Below are 20,507 nucleotides of genomic sequence, written 5' to 3'. Positions count from 1 at the left end.
ATTTACCCACTGACACCCTTTACACAGACCATCAGTGCTAACTGGAAAGCTCATGTACACTACACCTCATCTGTAAATAATATGAAGTGTCATTATAAAAAAAACATACCTCATGCAATCTCAGACAGACGAAGCTACATTTTTTATGATTTTTCAAAAGTTCTTTTACAGATTTAGATGTCCTTGATGATCAAAAAGTATTAGATAGAAAAGGGGAGAGGGGAGGAAATCAATACCATCTGGTTTTCCCAGTCATGTCTCTCAAGGCAAAGTCACAATTCAGCTGCCCTTGATTTTAACCCCCTCCCTCCTTAAGTTTCTCCATGCAGGGGAGAGAAAATTGAAATGCTCAAGTTAGCACGTGATAATGACCAAAAGCCTTTTAGATAGCACAGAGTTAAATTTTTACTAAACCATTTCTAAACATTTCGTTTTTCTGTCAGCTGAACTTTTTTTTTTTTTTTTTTTGCATTTCAGCAGCAAGTAACACGTCTGTTCTACACAGAAGAAAATAAAACTGGCACAAGAGGCTAGGAGATTCTGCGGCAGGAGCATGTAGCCACCTTGAGAAATCCTGACACTTGGAAACAGCAGCTGTTTGAGTTTAAAACAAAAAAACCACACTTTATAACACCATCCTTACAAAACTTGTCTTGAAAGAGGACAGTATTGTTTTCAGCAATAATTTTAGCTGCTTCCATTTCAGTGTTGTTAACTGTAACGTAAGCTGGTATTTGCATGAATGAAGGCTTGCACGTACACTTGACAAAACCTAAATCGTTCTCACTCGCAAGAGAATATGTGAAAACACTCAATCTGTAAGATAAATGAGGCTTTCCCAAACCCTGGCCAAATGCACTGATAATTTCCACTCCTGTTCCCCTTCAGAACCAGGAAATGGTTCATTATAGTAGAACGTAGCAGAAGTGCAGGTATTTTTCTATGTCTTATCACCAGTTGCTCCCAGCCATAAGTAGAAGGGGGAAAAAAAAAAAAGCAACCTCACTTTCATACCTACTACCAGGCATTCGAACAAATGTTTGAATAAAGTAGGAATTAAGAGTGCAAGTACCAACAGCAAAAAACTGAAGCCCTCAGGTAGTCAAATATGAAAAATTTGGAGCATGGAGTTTCTAATGTACGTTTGCACTAAAGCCTGCTTCACAATTCATGAACAAATCTCAGAAATCTTTGTGGTTCAGTACTTAATGCTTGCTTCGAAATAGCAAGGAACAAGAGTAACAGGAAAAACAGTAGGAGCTGAAAAAATGAAGTCTCTTGGGAAACAATGAGACCTTTTTCAAATTGAACAAGAGTATTTTCATTTTTTTACTACCGAAAAGTAGTACTGTGTGCCTGTAAGCCCTCTAAAAAATTATGCATATAGAGAAAACACCTGCAATTGCCCAAGTTAAGCTCATGCAATTTTCTTCTGTTCTTTTATGTGTTAAGATTACCTCATGTCATTATCAACCTGTTTCTTTCTCTCTAGGCCTTGTAACGTTCAAAACGCTCCAAGAGCTATCCAAGACAGCTTTCTGTCTACCTTGCTGGCTCCTCAAGTAGCACACAAGTGAAAAGAAAATCATGTAAAACTATGAAGTTGTCTGCTGAACATTGTTGTAGAAAACAACATAAAAGTTTATCAATTAAAACACCAAAATGTTTCTGTTCCTTCCAGTATTTTAAAATTAATGTTAACCAAATTGTGCAGAAGATAATCACCTAATTCAGATGTATGCTCAGGGCACTGCATTAGCACTTTTAAATTTGTTAAAAATAAAAATTTTACAGTGAAACGACCTATCCAAACGTTCGATACAACTATAGTGTCTTTGGTTTCAAAACAAACTTCAAAACACTGAGAGTGAACACGATAGACTAGCTCATTACTGTCTTAAGCTGAGACATTATTTTGTTGCTTTGGTTGTGGTTTTGTTTTAGTGGTTGTTTTTTGCTCATTTTTTACCTTGAAAAACACTAGCTTTGTTACCCAGTTTGAAAGAAAAGGCTTCCAGAATTTAACAAAACCCATATACAACAAAATGTAGTACTAGATGAACTAATCTTTAAAAAAATATTTTCTTTGCCTAAGAAAAACTAAGAAATTTCACAACCAAATTAAGACTACAGTCTTAAAATAATTTATTCAGTCACATAAATACTTTGTAACATTTGCGTGTTCCCCTTTTCATATCCTTGGCACACAATATAGCTCTTGACTTTTACAAAACTAGTGTAAACATCCATGGAAAATAAAATGAAAAGAAAGCGGGACGTATGTAAAAATTTCAATAAATAGTACAAGGAGTGAATAATTGAAGGAAAATAAGCACTTCTTTCCTACAAAGACCACGTAATTACACTTTGATGTTTAATTGAAAGAACGTTGCATTTTTAAAAAATAGTGAATTAAAACTCAATTTCCATCTTTCTCCCCTTGTTGCATTTAATCAGATACATGCCATAATTCTTTAACTAGTCCATACTCTCGAACGACCAATAGCAATTCAATGCAATTGTATTTGAGGCATCAGCAGTTTTGGTTCACATACAGAGGGTTTACAAACCACTATTTGCAAGTTAGCCGTTTGGGATCGTTTAAATTCTACACTCCCAAACACCCTTCCAACATGACATTCAAATTTTCCTTAATGGACATTAGTGTATAATCTGTTCTTGATAAAGACGACATTAGGCAGATGTTGTCGGACACCCGGATAATGCTGAATGTGGTTGAACCAACGGGACACGTTTAGGTATTTCTCCTTTTCTTGCACTGTGAGGTCCACCTGCATGGGGAAGAAACACAAAGTACCAGTAATAGAAGGCACCGCATCCTTAATGTCTTCACATGTGCTAAGATAAAATGAGTCAACAGTTTTACAGCTGATTTCAACTCACATAGGTTGTTACAATCCAGCAGTATTCTCCCTTAACTTCGAATATTAAAATTTATACCCTAGATTATGTATTTACTTTTATTTTACTCAAATGAGCAGGCTTGGAGGGTGAATTATACATTTCTTTATGACAGACAGGGGAAAAATGGCATTAGCTTGCTTAAATTTAATGCATCTATCTACTCACGAGGTTAGCACTCAGTACTGGGGGGTGCAGAGAAGAGTTCCACAACACGTCTTTCACATTAATCTAGCACACGGTCTTGCCTCACACAAAGTGACTACCTTGTATTTCAAGGTGTATTATAAGTACAGGAATATTTTTTTCTCCCAAGCAATTGCAGAGTGCATGGAAAAATTGAAATTTGTGTGACTCCTGCTCAAAATGGAAAACAATAGTTACTAAGAAACAACATAGCTTGTTCAGATGTGCTAGCTCACTTTATTAAGATAGCAATGGCATAATTCAAATTACTGCAGTAAAACAAACTGGAAACCCATCCATAGATCCTAAACATATTTAAGATACTCTCACTTGTACAGTTTGAGGTGCTGTTGCTTGCCAGACTTCTCAAGTCAACAGCTCACTCACTTACTTATTTTAAGGCAGATCTAAACAGCTGCAAGATCAGTCAGGAGGAAGCCCTCAGCTGTTAAACAGCCACTGCAACAGCTCACGAAGAGCTTCAAGCCTATCTCTACTTTAACCAGAGGACTGGCTCACATAAAGTCAGCTACAATTGCAGATCTTAACGACACCTGTCCAAGTCAGAATTCTAAGTTCCAGTCCACAATATCCTCAAAAATTCACTACAAAGTCTTTTATTACTTCAGTCTTTCAAACCAGCAGTAGAAGAACTATTCTCATTTTGTGTCACATGTATTACCATTCCTTGATTAGCAGTTCTAGGTCTCCTCATTCCTCTGAATTAAGTTAACTGATCAGCTCAGACAAAAATCTGTTTCCCTGCATTAACCTACTGCGACTGAATTACAAATGGGGAAATCCACAAAAGAGACTACAAAAACTGCATCAGGAACAAAACATGATCTTCACATCAACTGCCCTCTCTTATCTCACCAAGCCTTAAGGCGATCAGTGGGGGATTCACCTCACTTCATTTTCAGTTAGCTAAGTTAGCCATCAAGCCTTCCTTAGTCATCCTGACAACACCTGCAGTCAACGAAAAAGGGCACACCTGTAGAGGATAGTTTTAACAGACAAATCACAAGCTAGACATGCTAAATATTTTTCACGTTTAAACTTCTAAAGCTAATCAAGGTTAATCCCCTCTCCAAAAGCTAAACAGGTGGCATATTCCTTATGCCTTGCTCTACAAACACCACATTTCACAGGTTCCTTGCAAATTGCATCTTGAGTACAGGACAGCTGAAAACAAATACATTCCAACAAACTTTAAATCACAGCAAGAGTTATAAATGCTCATTTACTCAGCCGTACGAGTGAAAAGCTGGCCTTCAAAGCTCCCATGTTAAATTTCACCTTGCGACACACCAGCCTTTTCCTTTTCATATGCTGCCTAGAACATTTGCTTACTATTCTTACTACTACACTATTATATTACTATACATCCTTGCTATTCTCTCACACAGCCCAGCACTTGGCTCAGAACTGGAAAGCTTTAGACCCATAGAGGTAAAAGGAAAATAAGGATACATACTCGAATATTTACCAAAGGAAACATACTGAGGAAGAAGAATTTCAGAAAGTTGCAGGACAGAATTTAAATCAACACCACGCAGCATTAAAGCTCTCCTAACAGTAAATTAAGGGCACAGTAACTGCAGTAGCAACCAAAAAGCAGTGATTTGCAGCTGCTCCTAAACCCAAGCAGTTGTTCTTCCTACGCAACTCACCTGCCAGAACACAACCACAGCACTGGTCACGTTCTTCGACTGCAACTTTTGCAGTTTTGAACTGTCATGAACCCCAGTTCAGGCCATATGAGTAGATCTGCTTTTCCTGCAGCTAGCATAGAAATGTGAACACTATTCCTACAGCTGTATGGTCCGATAAAAGTGCGCAGATAAATAATCTGTGGCTGTGTTTTGATTTTTGCTGACCTAAAAACACAGAGTTCCTTGGCATTAAATGAAACAGAGTAACACCAATAAGGGGAAAAACTCCAGAATTTTAAAAACCCTTAAAACAAAAAAGTGGAAGCTATTAAAATGTAACACTCCTTCACAAATTGCCAGAGCCTCTGTAAGTAAAGTATGTTCAAGAAAGATTGGAAAGATGATTTTGATCACCTGCAGTTTGCAATAATTAATGGTAGTTGGAAGCTGGTGCTTGGCATGAATCTGTAGAACCATTTACAAAGCAACACAGAACATACAAAGAGCAACCTGTGTGTTCTGAGGCCACCTAAAACTACTGGAAGTACTTAAGGATGAGCACCTAAAAAATACTGTCAGCTAAGTTCTGTGAGGGCTGTACACTTAGAAGTTATAATTACAATACCCATTAAAGACTTTGGAAAAAGGTCAGCACTTGGTTACGAAAACACTCAACTAAATTTTGCAGCAGAAGTAATTCCATCCCTTAATTTTATACTGATAATTCTCATTCTTCGTACTTCTCTGATGTATATCAAAAATAAAGTCTGGAGAAACAGTCCTCCTCCATTCTGTTAGCACAGTGAAAAAACATCTGAAGGGCAAACCAGACAGCTAATCTAATAACAAACCCCCTTTTTGTACTCTAGGCACAACAAGCAAGATATTTTTACTTATTTACATAATGTACTCTATCAGTGAAATATATTAAAAAGCACTTTGTGGCATGCTCTACTTTTTACTTGGAACATAACTCTTAGGTTAATTGTTTAGAGATCACTTCCACGGCATTTTTTACAACGTTTTGTTAGATGGGTATTTTCTGTTCTTCCTCATTAAATTAGATAATTCCCCCAAGTTAAGAAAGGCTGCTGTTCTGCTGTTAAAATAATTATTTGCTATTAAAGCAATTATTTTAATAGCAAAGAAGCAGACACTCAATTTGACAGGCTTTTTTTTTATGTCATGCAAAAAAAAAAAAAAAGTCTTATTCTTCCATCGCAAAGGGTAACCAAAGTGGTCATCATACAGTCCAACTACAAGAGCTTCTAAGCAGGATATAAATACACGAGTTTTAATTATATTTGCTTTCAGCAGCATTGGGGATGCAGACAGAAATTCCCATTTTCCACATCCTGCATGTGCATGGAAAGTCTAAAAATGCCTGCCTACATCTGAAGTTCTTCAGCATCAAGAAAAGGATGAGATACTATCTCGCTTTTGACATTTAGCCTTTAGATAGGAAAGAGAAAAAAACAAAACAAAGTTGAATGGTGTACTTCATTAAATACATATACTTCTACATACTTTTGACTGATTTTCTGCTGTCAAAGGAACGTGCTTAAAATTAAATATTTTCTTTCAACTAAAATTGTTTTTGTAATTCAGTTGAAGTACCATTTCTAGCATCGCTCTTTAGAAGGCCTGCTACCCCAATACTTAAGATAAGCAGCATATCAGTGAATATTAATAAAAATTAACAACAATCTGTTTATCACAGGAAATGTTCATAATGGAAGAGAATTAAGTGGAAAATAAACTACTGTTGCAGACTCATTGTAGTTCAGTATTAGTAGTTCTGACTTAAGAACAACTTTCTTTGTTTTGCACTTGATTTGACCCCAAAATTTTGACTGAGGCTTCTTCTATTTGCACATACAAATTTCACCCGTAAGTTATTTTCTAGACCTTATTAAAGAAATTTTCAATCAGACACATATATTTGAGACTATTTCTTTAGTTCTGACAAAATTGTTGAAGTATAAAGTAGGATCGATCTTTCATATTGCTTATTTCTCAGACAGAACTGGACTTGTGCTGTTTGAAAATACTTCAGAATAAAAACATAAAGAAAACTTTTTTTTATTTAAAATAAAAAAATGATACGAAAGCAACTTCATTACTGCAGGGAGAATTTAATGCTTACTGATTGCCTGAGCTATCCTCAAGCAACGCTTCCAAATTCACATTTTTCTCTGCAATCTATGCTTTAATCTAGAACTTCACTGTTCATTATATTTATCTGTGAGTATTTAAGTAATCAAGGTGTCTAAAGACAACAACAGGTGTATTAGATACATGGAGATGTGGAATTACATATGACAATGTAAATCACCTCAGCTCATTTAGACAGTATTAAGCACTCCACTTTTTGGCTGTTTGTGACCTATATTATGATGCAGAAAGTTTACAATTCAGTTCCTCTCTTGTTATTACAAGTGTGTATTTCTAATTAATAGACTCAGTCTGCAAGAAGCCTGAAACACTACCTGAGTCTGGCTCTCACTCATTAAAATACTAACTCCTATCCCATAATATGGATTTTTTAAAACACACACTGCTTAAGAGAACTAGAAGGAAGACTGAAAAGCATAGAGCTGCAAAATTGCTGCTGTTCAGTAAACAAACTGATTACAAAGTTCAAACAGATGAGCCTGGACAGTGAAGAACGAGGTTCCAGACCCAGCCCTGGGTAATGAGACTGGCAAAACGAAGGTGGGAGGAAGGAAGAAATACAAAAATGTATGATCTATATTGAGAAACACTAAGAAAGGAAGATGAAACTACAAGGTAAGCAATAGGATTTGGTGGTCTTAAAAACTGTTTCCAATGAAATATGCATCAGAAGGTTTTTAACATTTTACTAATACTCAGCTCATTCAGGACAATCACAGTATGTCACTAATATTTACAGCATTCTATCAGTAATGTCTGTGTTCACATGTAGTTGTTAAGTCTATGAAAGCAGAGAGATTAATCCTAGCAGTACCAGTTTCAGCTCTATTTTCTAGACAGTTTGATGGACAGCAAGAACCATGTGTCTCCCCCTACCCACTCTACCTCCTCTCTCAAAGGATTACAGGAAATGTTTATTGATAGTTTGCATAAGGCTTAGCTGAAACAGTGGGGGATATCACATATTGCTTCCTTGGACCACATCACGTTAAGATATACAGCTGCTTGCTGCCCGCCTTGAAGCTTAGGGCAGAGAAGCAGCCCTGGACATACTTTCTTCTGATCACAGAAAAAAAAACAAACAAACAAAAAAAAAAAAACAATCACAGGATTCTACAGTTCAAGATTTCATTGTTACAGTTAAGTATTAATATTAATCAATTCCAAAACCTTCAAAATACATGTTAATTCCTGGCTAGTAACTTCTAGATTTTCCTCTTTATTTAGGATAGCCACCCCATTATTTGTCCTTTATACCCTTCCAATTCAGAAAATTATCTTCTATGAAATCAAACATTTCAGAAACAGATGCTGTACCATAAACTTGTCCCAAGTAGTGTCTGAATAGTTGCAGGTACCCAGGAGCACCAAGTCATTTGTTTTTACCATCTGTTCTATTTCCCAAAGCAATAACTTGTATCTTTTCTTCTTGATTAGGTGGCCTACTCTAGAGCAAAGTCTAAATTTAACACACGCTTGATTTTCTCCTGCACAAGTGTTTAAAAGAAAAAAGTCTCTTTTGAACTCATACTCTCTTACAGTCATATTTTTAGCAACCACTTCTACATTTTTCCTACATCTACAGATCATATGTGAAAGGCAACACATTCTGACACTCTAGTCAACACATCTATCATACTACTTCAGGTATTTTACAAGGCAAATATGATTTAATAGAATTAATTCTAAGTGACTTACTCTAACATGTTTTCAAAAGCCTTCTGAAATGAAGCTTCCCTTCCCTCTGCTTGAAACTCTCTCATTTGAGCTTTTACTCCTGGACAGTCAAGATACATATACCTAAATTCTCATTTTTCGTAGTCTTTCATTACTTTTTCTCTCCTCCCCAGCCTCAGCCTCTGTTTTGAAGTGTATCACTCTTGCACTCCTCTCCCAGAGCCCTGCTTTTAATTGTATAGTAACAACTCACCCTGGTGATGGCACTCACTGCGTCTCAGATACACAGCAGCACCTTTTTCTGATAATCCCCTCCCCTTCAACTTTCTTATAACTCTCTGATTTTATCTTCTCCCAAGAATTTAACAGACTTTTTTTTGTAGAAGTCCTTTGGTTTGTTTAATAGTAGCCACTCCAGAGAAGGAGGGCTCATTTACAATCACATTCCAGCCACTAAAATACAAACAGCTTCTTGTACAGCTTCATCTTTAGATTACCATTTGGGGTTCAGAACTGAGGTGCAACGATTTATAGGCACTTCATAGTAAACCCTGAGCTCACTATGAAAATCTCAACGTCTTCTTCGCTCAGCGCAATGTGTTTTTTTTAATCCTAAGCACCAGCTTACAATGTTATTTTCAAATTCTGTATGTTATTGAGTCTCATTACGTCTTGAAACACAAATGACATTTTGTCATGGCTCCCACTTTTATATGCATTTACCCTTTGGAAATTTAATTTCTCCAATACTAACAAGGTTAGTACTTTCAGTTCTGACACATCCTTTCAGTTTCATTTATCCATTTCTCCACGTAGTTCTGCAAGCAGTCGTGCTTCTGACTTGAACATAAAATCCTCATACCTATAAACACAGGGACAGGTATCGCCTGTGCTATATTACACAGAAGAAACTAAAGCATGCTGCACACTACACACAATACACTTCTTTCAACACATCAAGAACTAAATATTACTTTTTAAAATAAAAAAGTTTTATTTGAAGTTCTTACAAAAAAAATTTGCTCTGTAATTGTCATTGATCAAGTCAATAAGTCAACTTCTACAGCAATAAACTGCCCTTTAGATAAACAACAATTAGAATAGGTGTACATATAAAAATAACGCAAATAACACTTACCATGACATGATGTAATCCATAGTACATCAAAATATCTGCTAAGGTAAAAACGTTTCCAGCAAGGTAGACTTTATCTTCAAGGTGCATATTAAGATCCTAAAAAGGAAAAAGCCATTATAATGCTGTACTATTGACAAAATACTAAGGCAACTGTTTACAATAATAGAAAACTTCCTCTGGAGGACCTGCATACAAACTAAATACTAAGTTTAATTTATCCTAACTCAGCAAAGAAGAAAAATATTAAAAGAAGAAAAAAAATCTAAAAAATGTTGAGATAATTAAAATATCATTCTTTGATAGCAAGAATTCTGTAAAATTTAAATGTTGGTCTACGAACACAGTGCTAGCAAGCTTGCTGCTGGCACATAATTTTTCATAATTTCCCCACTCACATGCACTTAAATTTTTGTAAACACTGATGTGATTTATTTTACATATTAAGCTGACTCCACAAAAATACTTTCAAATCTGTCTTGGTTTTTTGGGTTTATATTACTGGAATTCAAAAACGCAGTAGTTGGTGTTATTTTTTATTAACGCATTTGACGCAGAAGCATCGCTGTGAGACAGTTTACATTTGGCAAGTGAGAAAAAAGCATTCCTGTGCTCAGAGGAGAGCACGTTGCTCTTCCAGCAGCAGCTTCTTCTGCCCTCCAGGACTCCCACAGTGCAGCTGGTCAGCAAGGTTCTGGAACCACAGATGGGCGAGAACCAGGCAAACATACAGGGATAGTGAGGTGGGAAACAAATAACGTGTTTCAAGCTCAGTGCTAGAAACTTGATGCGCATCCACTGATAGGGCTTGGCATCTGCTTTTATCACTGTTGAAATCCCTGCTAACAATTCTTAATGACTGCTCTGACAATTCAGTCGCTATCTAAGTCCTGATGAAGAGAGCGCTGCTTCAACACTTTGAAATGCTCTCGCAACAATTCCACATGAGAGGCTCTAAGGCTGGGTAACAGAAGGCTTCCACTGAGGTTCTGTGAATAAATATTTCAAATCTGTATTGGTGAAAAACCCTTTCTATGGCTTTTTGTATGCAGAGTCATTCCCTGCCCAAAAACAGGAGGCTGGCAGACTCCTTAGTCAGGTGTATCACAGGCACCACACACCTGCTCTACCTCTTCACCTGTCCTTCCTTTTATGCACATTTAACCATCGCACCCAATCTGTGCACCTTTCTGTCTCCTACTTCTCAGCCTAGAAACAGAGGTAAACAGCTTAAACATAACTAACGCTTTGATTCAGGGACATTTTAAGTCTCAATTACAGCCTGTTCCATTTAAGATAACCTCTTATTTTTCCAAAAAGGCCTATGGCAAAGAGAAGGGGGCCAATAATTAGCAAACATTTTAAAAGTTGCCTTTACTCTTAAGCATAGTGCAGTTTTTGTGGTTCCCTAATTTTACTGATATGAAGTTATCCTAGTGCATACATAGAAAAAAAACCAAACCACAAAACTAAAATGCTGAGACTTTAAGACATTTGCTCTTGCATTTGAATTTGACAAGTTTGACTCCATTACACCACCTTACTACTTCTTTCATAACCTCTTCTTGACAGGACTCCTGCACTTTTGTAATATTTAAACAACCTCATGTCTGCTTTGATTTGTTTCATTAGAGCAAATCAGGGAAAAATATTAACCCCTGCATAGCTAAAAGTCTGTAAGGTCATCTCCCCCTGGCTATGCTGCTTCTTTCCTTTAGACGGGTTTACTGCTTTGTTCATGTCAGTTAGCTCTCAAATTCCTTTAAACATATAACTACCGTTACAACACACAACACAGAAGCAAATGCAATGTTAAGAAGAAAAAGCTTTTGGGAGAAGAAAAAAATCTAGGGATCTGTTTACTAGGAAAAAAACCCCAAACAACTCATTTATTCTGACATGGATTCTCCAACCATCAGGTTTCATTTTGATTAATGAGAAATTCAGTGCGCATTATAATGAGAACTAATACCAGTGAAATTAAATCACCCCCCTCTCCCACCCCATTTCTTCTTAGTCTAGGCTTAGAGAATCAGGATTTTGTAAAGCAAAAATCTCATTATCTCTGAAGGTACAATCAACACAGTTATTTCCCTGCTCAACATTTTAGATTTCTTCACCAGAGTTTTATATATCTTCAAGAAGTAGGCTATTTTTATGCAGATATAGTTTGCCCAGTTGGATGGGTTAATAGCTCATAAAGAATAAATTTGTTCTTCGAATATACTGTGCATGTATACTCTAAAATGTTGAGCAATAAAAAAATAAAACCCTTAACATTTTAAAGGCAAGGTAAGCCATTAGAGCATGAAAAATTACTTATTTTTATTCATCAAATTCTACAAAGTTTGTTAATTGAGCAAATGGAATTTGACAAAAAAGGCTTAGCTTTGAATAAATTAGCATTACTTTACAGTTCTGATTTTTAATATGTACCTTCCTCCCAGGAAACTTAGCCAGATATTCCGATTTCATTCTGTAAGTTGACCTGAGCCAGAAACACCACAGTGCAATTTTTTCCACATGCACTAGGCACATTTAGTTCGTCTTGCCTCACGGGTTACACTTTCCATATAAAATTATGTTAATTGGCTAATAGCCAACTGTGTTAAAATTCCTGAAATTCAACCTTTCTTAAGTGACCATGGTATTAAACTGAACTAGTGTGCCTGTCCTGGAGAGATTAATGAAAATACAAATACAAAGCCACATTTGAATTTCTATTACATCCAGAAAATTCAGGTCTATTAGCTGTCATTTGTATCATTGTCTTTCATGTAGCGAACATCTCTACTTGAATTGATTATGTATCTACAACCCCAGTATTAAATGGCTGAAATAAGTCTTGGAAGCTGCCTTCAACTACGTGAACTTATTGTTGCAATCCCTCAAGAAACCCCTTCTCAAATTTCAGACAGGTATTTAAGGCATAACTGCAGTCTGATGCGCTCATATGCACTGAACAACTGCAGCAATTCAAATTTCATTTTTGGAAATGAGGGAGAAAAAGGAACGGAAAGAAGAGATGTTGCATTATTTATGGACTAACCAATGGATTTTCATTTGCTTGTTCTACGGGGAAAAAAATAATAATAATCCATTTTACAGCCCAGATGTAGACAGCACAACACATCCCGTCCACAGCACACTTCTGTCTACCCCACATCAGCACACACTGGCTTTTAAGGACGCAATCAAACTGTCTATAATCCAAGTCATCCATTTAGGTGACTGAATCCCTTCCAGTCACCGCCAGTTGAGACGGCGGCTCCAGTAAGCAACAACGGCTTCCCACAACAGCTCCAGAGCTTACAGTGGGTCTCATCACACCCCAGTTTTCCTTCGCGTATTTTCTCCACAACACCACACGCTGCTGGTGCACGTACTTCTCCCTTACATGCCAAGGCACGTCCTTCCAGTCAGCAATATTCTCGAGGTCATTTATGCCCTAAATACCTTTATATTGCACCATGCAAAGACAAAGAGCTGAGCACTCTCAAAAGCCTCAGGAAAACCTCTGACAATGCAGAAGCCAAGAAAAGGATTCTGCAGCCATAACCAAGAGAAGCAGAACTGCACAGCTGAATGACATAGCCATACTTTTACTTCTAACACAAGACTTTTCTGTCTAACTGGCAAAATATGAGCTAAAGCTGTTCTGGAAGAATATATTCAACATCTTGAGCTTCCTGTAAAGGACAGAATAATCAACAAATGTTGATTCACTCTTTTATATCTATAAGCACACTGGTGCTAGCAGAAAAGGGAGAGAAGTGAATACAGAAAGTCAAAGTTTAAAAAATGCTTGCTGGACAAGCTTGCCAAAGCAAGCAGGCATCCCATTTAGAGGTCTGTCAAAAGACAGAGTATAAGAACTGTGGATTGATGGCATGGACTAACCTGCTTATATATTTGTGGCAATAGTAATTTTTCAAACAAGCACGTTAAATAAGAACTGATGCTCTCATATTCAGATTTCTAATTGGATTTCATGATTACAGCCAGATAGCACAGGAAACTGGAACAAGACTAGTTGAAATCATGTAACATTTTCTGTATGAGACACAAAGTAGTACACAAAAATTCTTGGTTACAATTACCCTTTGGAGACTACAGATTGCTACATTTCTGTGGAAGCTTTTCTGTGAATGTGAGTACAAGCTCCCAGTTATCTAGAATAAGCCTTTGAAGATGGGAGGCAGGGAGAAGAACTTTCAAGTTTTGAATACCTAAAATTGACAAAGCAGACCTTCAAACCTCTCGAATCCAGCTGGTGACCAGTCACGAATGGTGGCCCCCAAGGCTCAGTACTGGGGCCACTCCTGTTTAACATCTTCATCAATCATTTGGAAGAGGGAATGGAGTGCACCCTCAGTAAGTTTGGAGATGACACCAAGCTGGGTGGACATGTCGATCTGCTGGAGGGGAGGGAGGCTCTACAGAGGGATCTGGACAGGCTGGATTGCTGGGCCAAGGCCAATCACATGAGTTTCAATAAGGCCAATTGCCAGGTCCTGCACTTGGGTCACAACAACCCCCAGCAGCGCTACAGGCTGGGGGAGGAGCGACTGGAGAGCTGCCAGGCAGAGAGGGACCTGGGGGTGCTGGTGGACAGTCAGCTGAACAGGAGCCAGCAGGGTGCCCAGGGGGACAAGAAGGCCGACGGCATCCTGGCCTGGATCAGGAATGGTCCTGGCCTGGGTCAGCAATGGTGCTGTCAGCAGGAGCAGGGAGGTGATCATGCCCCTGTGCTCGGCTTTGGTGAGGCCGCACCTCGAGTGCTGTGTCCAGTTTTGGGCCTCTCACTACAAGAGGGACCTCGAGGTGCTGGAGAGGGTACAGAGGTGTGTTACCAGCCTGGTAAAGGGCTTAGAACACAAGTCGTATGAGGAAAGGCTGAGTGATCTGGGGCTGTTTAGCCTGGAGAAGAGGAGATTGAGGTGAAACCTCATCGCCCTCTACAACTACCCAAAGGGAAGTTACAGAGAGGTGGGAGCTGGTCTGTCCTCCCTAGTGGAGAGTGACAGGACGAGGGGAAATGGATTTAAATCGTGCCAGGGGAGGTTCAGGTTAGATATTAGGAAGAATTTCTATACTGAAAGGGTTGTCAGCCATTGGAACAGGCTGCCCAGGGAGGTGGTTGAGCGACCATCCCTGGAGGTGTTTAAGAGACGAGTGGATGTTGCATTGGGGCACATAGTTTAGTGGGTTGATAGGGCTGGGACAAGTGCTGGACTTGATGATCTTCAAGGTCTCTTCCAGCTGAAACTAGTCTATGGTTTTATGAATGGAATTCATTAACAGGCGAGTAGACATTTGACAGTACCAGTGTTTCACAAAGGTTTTCAATTCCTTCCCAGAAGTCTAAAAAACTACTGGTTACCAAGCACAACTCAGTAATTTTTCATATTTTTTTTCTCCTATGCAGCTTGACTTAACACTAAGTAGCAAAAAAAGCAAATAAAAATGCTCTCTCATGCTGTGGAAAGGAAACATAATGCACTGGATATTACATTATCACCACTGCTAACAGTCATCACTTCTACCTGTCTGCTAAAGAACAGTCCAGAGATACTGCTCCCATTACTTCTGTCCAGCACATGAGCACAAATCAAAGTTGGACAAAACTCCAAGAGCTCCTGCACTGGCCAGGTCTGAACAATGTGGCATTTGCTCTGAATGAATATAAAAATAATTTTTTAAAAAAAAAAGGCTGAGATGGCTTCACTGCTTCATGATTATCTTCATACCAAGTAACAGTTTTAGTCATTAAGAACCTATTTTCCTGAGGCCAACAGAAAACCCTTCCCGTTCAAATTAACAAACAGAAAACAAGTTAGTTACTGATATTTTTCAGAATCACATCACCTCAGTTAAAGATTAAGCAGGGGCAGCCCGAAGTTTAGAGCAGAAGTGACTGAACTGTTTTTGGCACAGCTTATTATAAATTGTGGCTCTAGGCTGCAATTGTCCCAAGACTGCCATTGTGTATTCCAGACACGTTTTAAAACTACAGCCTCAGACTTGCCTTCCTATTTTAGGGTTTTTTTTCATCCGTACTCCCTTTTGGCATAGTATACTTTAATGGGAGGCTGCCTCTTTTTCTGATTAATCATGGTGGCAAGAGAACAAATTTTTTTTTTAAAAAAAAGCTTAATTGGTATACTACAAAATTATTAGTGCTGGAACAATTCCACAGCAGTCCCATGTCAAAATAAATTCTGACTATTCAACATCTACTAAACAAAAAGAAAATCCATAGGGAAATTCAAAATAGTATTATCTGTTAGAATATACTTAAAGGCAGAGATTCTCCCTCAAGTGATGCTGTTTCTCAGTGAAGAAATTTTGCTTTCTTTATAAACACTTGATTTATCTGTGTATTTGTGCTTCAGTACATTGTCTTTCCCACGCGGCCAGTGTTGCTAAGGCTAAAACTGGAGAGAGATACCAGCTTCAGCATGGAACAGTCATAGCTCTGCGTCTTTGTTTAAGGCTCAAATACAATTCTGCAAATACTCAGGTGCATACACGCTGACAAAGCAGGTGCCATCACTTAAGTTATCCTGAGCAGATGCAGTTATTATAAAAACACAGAAAACTTGGGGTTTTTGTTTTTGTTTTTGTTTTTTTTTAACGTGAGGGGCAAAAACGGTAAACAGAACTTAGTTACTTGTTGTCATACGGTCTTCTCACACTTTGGGAGAGAACAAAAGGCATCAAGAGTTTGTCTGGAAAATAACGGAAGTTATGTAATATTTGTCATGAAGTTTCTTAAAAAAATTAAGACACCAGAGCCTCTGAAGGCCACCTTGTTGTACCAATTGTTTGAAGAACATCTGAACCTCAAGTTGAACCCTGACTTGTCAGCTCTGCCTTCAATCTAGTTCTGAAAATCCCCAAAAATAGACAGTTTTCATGTGATATCTTTAGCACAACCATGACTGCACAGGTTTTGATAGCATTTGAACAGAGAAAATAAGGCCAGAGATGTTACAAAAAGAGAAGCAAAGTAAACCAACTCAGGCTTAACCAATGGAAGATATTCCACAGATGAGATCAAGACAATTCAGATTATCTGGGGTCTGAGAGAAATGGGTTTTCACCAAATTGATCTTCCTAAGAGAGTCACAAAATTCTAAGTCTTCAACATCAAGGAGGCTATCAGTTTGAAAAGGACAACAGATTACTAACAAGGTTTTGCTTTGCACCATTCTAAGAAGAAAGATTTTTACTTTAATTAACACAACGTTTCAGTTGATCTTTGGTTTCTGCACTTATGCTAGTTGACTCAGACTTGCTATACTTAACAAAAGTCAAAAGTATTAAGACTCTGCAAGCCTTAAAGCCAGCCTTCTTACTACCTTGCAGCTCGCAACACTATTTCTAAATCCAGACTGACTACCAACACTGAGCATCATGTACTTTCCATCTAAAACATACTTTTAAATTTAGAAAAAATAAACACTTCAGAAATTGACCGAATTTCACAACCGTTTCCTACACATTTAGTAAAGAGAGGCTTTAACACTTAACAGTGTAAAGCAAATTTTCTCTTCAAGCTCTGTTCCCACAAGACTGCAAAAATACTAATTAACAGTCACAAGGAGTAAGAAGGAAGATAATTTTGCTATCTACTCCCTGCCATCTGGCTGCTCAAATAACAGGGTGACTCTGGAGATTCTCTTTTCTGCTTCCACCTCTTTAAGAACAAGCAAGCTTCAGACTACCAGAAAAGTTTACTAGAGTAGACTAAAGCCTCCATACAAAGTAGCTCCATGTGAAAGATAGTTGTGCAGCAGTTCCTTTATGATTTCACTTCTCACACACAATTCCATGCAGTAACTCCTTTTGGTATCAATGCCAATTACTGCAACATTAAGTACAGCATGTATTCCATAATTACCAAATCAGTAAGAATCAGTCAATCAGAGCAGTTACCTTGCAATACAACGCTGTCCTGGGTTTAGCTAAAAACCCAGTTGTGTTTAGTGATTTTTGCTTTCCAGTTTAGTCTCTTCTAAAAGGCTGCACTTTCTGAAGTTGGCAGCGTGTTTGTGCAGACAGTGTGTGCTACTGGCAGTGGTAACACCTGATGTTTGCAGTCACTGCCTGGGACTGGGATACAGAAAGGCTCTTGCTTATACTTATTCCTACAGTGACCAAGGCCACTGCTGGCTCTTGTGTGCCACGCTGGGGGTGCTGGGTAGCAAGAGGGGTCACAAGGAAGTAAAAGGTTGCACCTCCAGGGGGTTAATAGACAGGACAGGTGACCAGCGAGAGTATTCCATCCCATATACGTCATGTTTAGTATAAATTGAGTGACCATGAGAGTTTCTGCCCTTTTCTGCAATGGCCGGTGTCCAGAGAGGACTCCATCCGACCTCCTGGTTTTGATCTGGATCCTGAGTTCCCGAATCCAGCTCCTGTATCCAGCTCCTGCTGCCGCTGAGCCTGGGGCTGCCCCAGTGCCTCCTGCTCTGCAGCACCAGTGGGGATTGATATCGGGAGAGGGCGTCAGGTTTGGTATCAGGCTACTATCTACAGTTGTACATAGTCCTTTATTTTTATCATTTCACTATTATTTCCATTATTTCATTAAAGCTGTTCTAGTTAGTCTTCTCTAACCTGTAAGTCTCTCTGCCTCATTCCCTTTTCCTTCACGTCTGGAGGGGGGAAGAGGGGGTTAGAGAGCTTCTGTCTGCATTAGTGGCCGCCCTAGCCTTAACCCGTGACAAACGCCAACTTGTTTATAATCGAAGTTTTATGAAGACAGTAAGAAACTGGCATCTTGCATAGCTAATAAGAGACTAAGCAGCTAAATAATCTTTAAACTACCTGGAAAACCCTGGGTCTTTTACAGCATTATGACCGTAAAATACTGTAAGAGCTCTACTTTGTGTATTTTACAGTTTAAGCCGTTTTCCCTCCTGTTGCAGGCTGCTGGGGTATTTTTGTCAACAAAAGTGAAAAGCAGTGAGCAGAATAAAAGCCAGTGCTTAAAGATACTGTCAGGTCTTCAGTTTGCTCAGTTTTATTAATCGGTTGTTCATACATATACATTAGCACTGCAATCTTCTTCAAGGTCCAGTCACTCCAAAATTCAGTGGTAAGGTAGTTAAGTGCTCCTTACCTTCAGAATTATTCTGGTATCTTCTTTACTAGAGCCTCCATCTACTCGAGTGACTCTATACTCCAACCACTGCTGAACAACAGCTTTCTCTTCTGCAGTACTTCCAAGGAGCTGGTCTTTCTTAGCCTGTTTAACTAGGTGGGCAGCTATGGTCATTAATCCTGTCAGCCCAGGACCATTGTTCGTTTGAAGAACAGGAACCTAGAAAAGGAAATAAAAGTGCAACACTGAACAACTCCTTCGAGAAGTACTCTCTGCCAGAATAGCTATTGCTTTATCGTTTTGGTTTAAAGCTCCTGAAAAGGATCTTTAAAGCAATATATCAGAATTTAGACGTGTTCAAACTAAAGGTAGCAACATTAAAAGAAAAGCAACCTGTGTTCTCTTGTTACTCTTTGGGGTGGCTTATTTTCAGTTTTTATAGAAGTTTATTAAACATATGGACAAATCAAGACACTTTTAGCTCAAATTAATCAAATTCTGACCATATTAGGAAGAAATGGTATTGCTCATTCTAACACTGGCAGAAATGCTATTAACTAACTTTTAACTAATTTTCAAATTCCGGACTCTGACTTAACCATCCAATTTCTCTCCAAGCAGACTGTAATGGCCAAACTTACTGAAATGCTTATTCATACTTACTGTTCTATTCCCAAATGCTCTCATGGAAGTTAGTAGTTCACTGGCATTGGAGGAGGACAACACAACACACCTCTAAGTTTTAACTACACCTTTGTTAGTGACATTAGCACATGTTAAACTGTGGGAAAAGAAACTGAACCACTAAGAGTCAGAAATTAAGTGAATGAATTAAAACTCACTGCCACGGACCAAAGCCCATTTATGACATCAAACGACAGAGGAGAAACTGATTAAAATGTGGTGCTTTTTTTTTAAAGTATGTGACCACACAGAGGCACCCATCTATGTCCATATATTGCACTGTAACATAAGGTGCAAGTTAAAAGCATAACATTCATTTTGCAGTTGCACCAAGAGTCTTTGGCTGCTGTTCAATTTTTCCACTGAACGTGCAGTCAGAAAAACTATGGGCAGATCTAGTTACTGTAAAGCATAAGTCTGAAAAATCAAGTAAGAGCATCACAATACTAGTTGGGTTCTTAAATAATTAAGGAAGCTTGTGCAACCAAAAAATGCATATTGATATTCAGGACTCAAATCATAAGCAGTACCGTCAAGAAAAAAATACAAAACAAAAAAGCATGTAAAAACATAAGGCAACTACACAGCTTCTTTCCTCTATCGAACTTCTCTGAGAGGATTATGTAAATGTCCTCACACATTTGTTATGTCCTCAGCCCCACGTTACATTTTTCATGCCTTGGGTGCCTCTTACACACAAACTTCAAAATACCAAGACATGTACTTTAAAACAGCAAAACATTTAAAAGCAACAGCTCCTTACTACAGCTGCATTTCTGATATTAAAACCGCATCTTTTTTTTCACGTAATTTAACCACGTCAGCAAGGATATAACTTGCACTGGCACAGGAAAAGACGGGAGGAGGAGGATGATGCAAGAACAAGCACATTTCAAGGCGACGTCTTTCTAAGGACACGCGACAACCCTTCCAGGAGCGAAGGGAAGAGGTTTCCAGA

General features: G+C 38.3%; 1 protein-coding gene across 1 annotated transcript; it reads right to left on the bottom strand.

Annotated features, from left to right (window-relative positions):
• Positions 1-2,651: 2,651 nt before the first annotated feature.
• Positions 2,652-19,084, bottom strand: EEF1E1 (eukaryotic translation elongation factor 1 epsilon 1; the record flags this gene model as incomplete). The annotated part of the gene is made up of 3 exons (XM_009873755.1): positions 2,652-2,792; positions 9,754-9,849; positions 18,884-19,084. Coding segments are annotated over 3 exons (438 nt in total), but the record flags the coding sequence as incomplete, so codon positions are not given.
• Positions 19,085-20,507: the final 1,423 nt, after the last annotated feature.

The sequence above is a fragment of the Apaloderma vittatum genome, unplaced genomic scaffold, assembly GCF_000703405.1.
Source record: "Apaloderma vittatum isolate BGI_N311 unplaced genomic scaffold, ASM70340v1 scaffold5337, whole genome shotgun sequence".
Taxonomy (NCBI): Eukaryota; Metazoa; Chordata; class Aves; order Trogoniformes; family Trogonidae; genus Apaloderma; species Apaloderma vittatum.
Note: the sequence above shows the minus strand (reverse complement) of the source record. Positions and strands in the feature narration are given on the sequence as shown.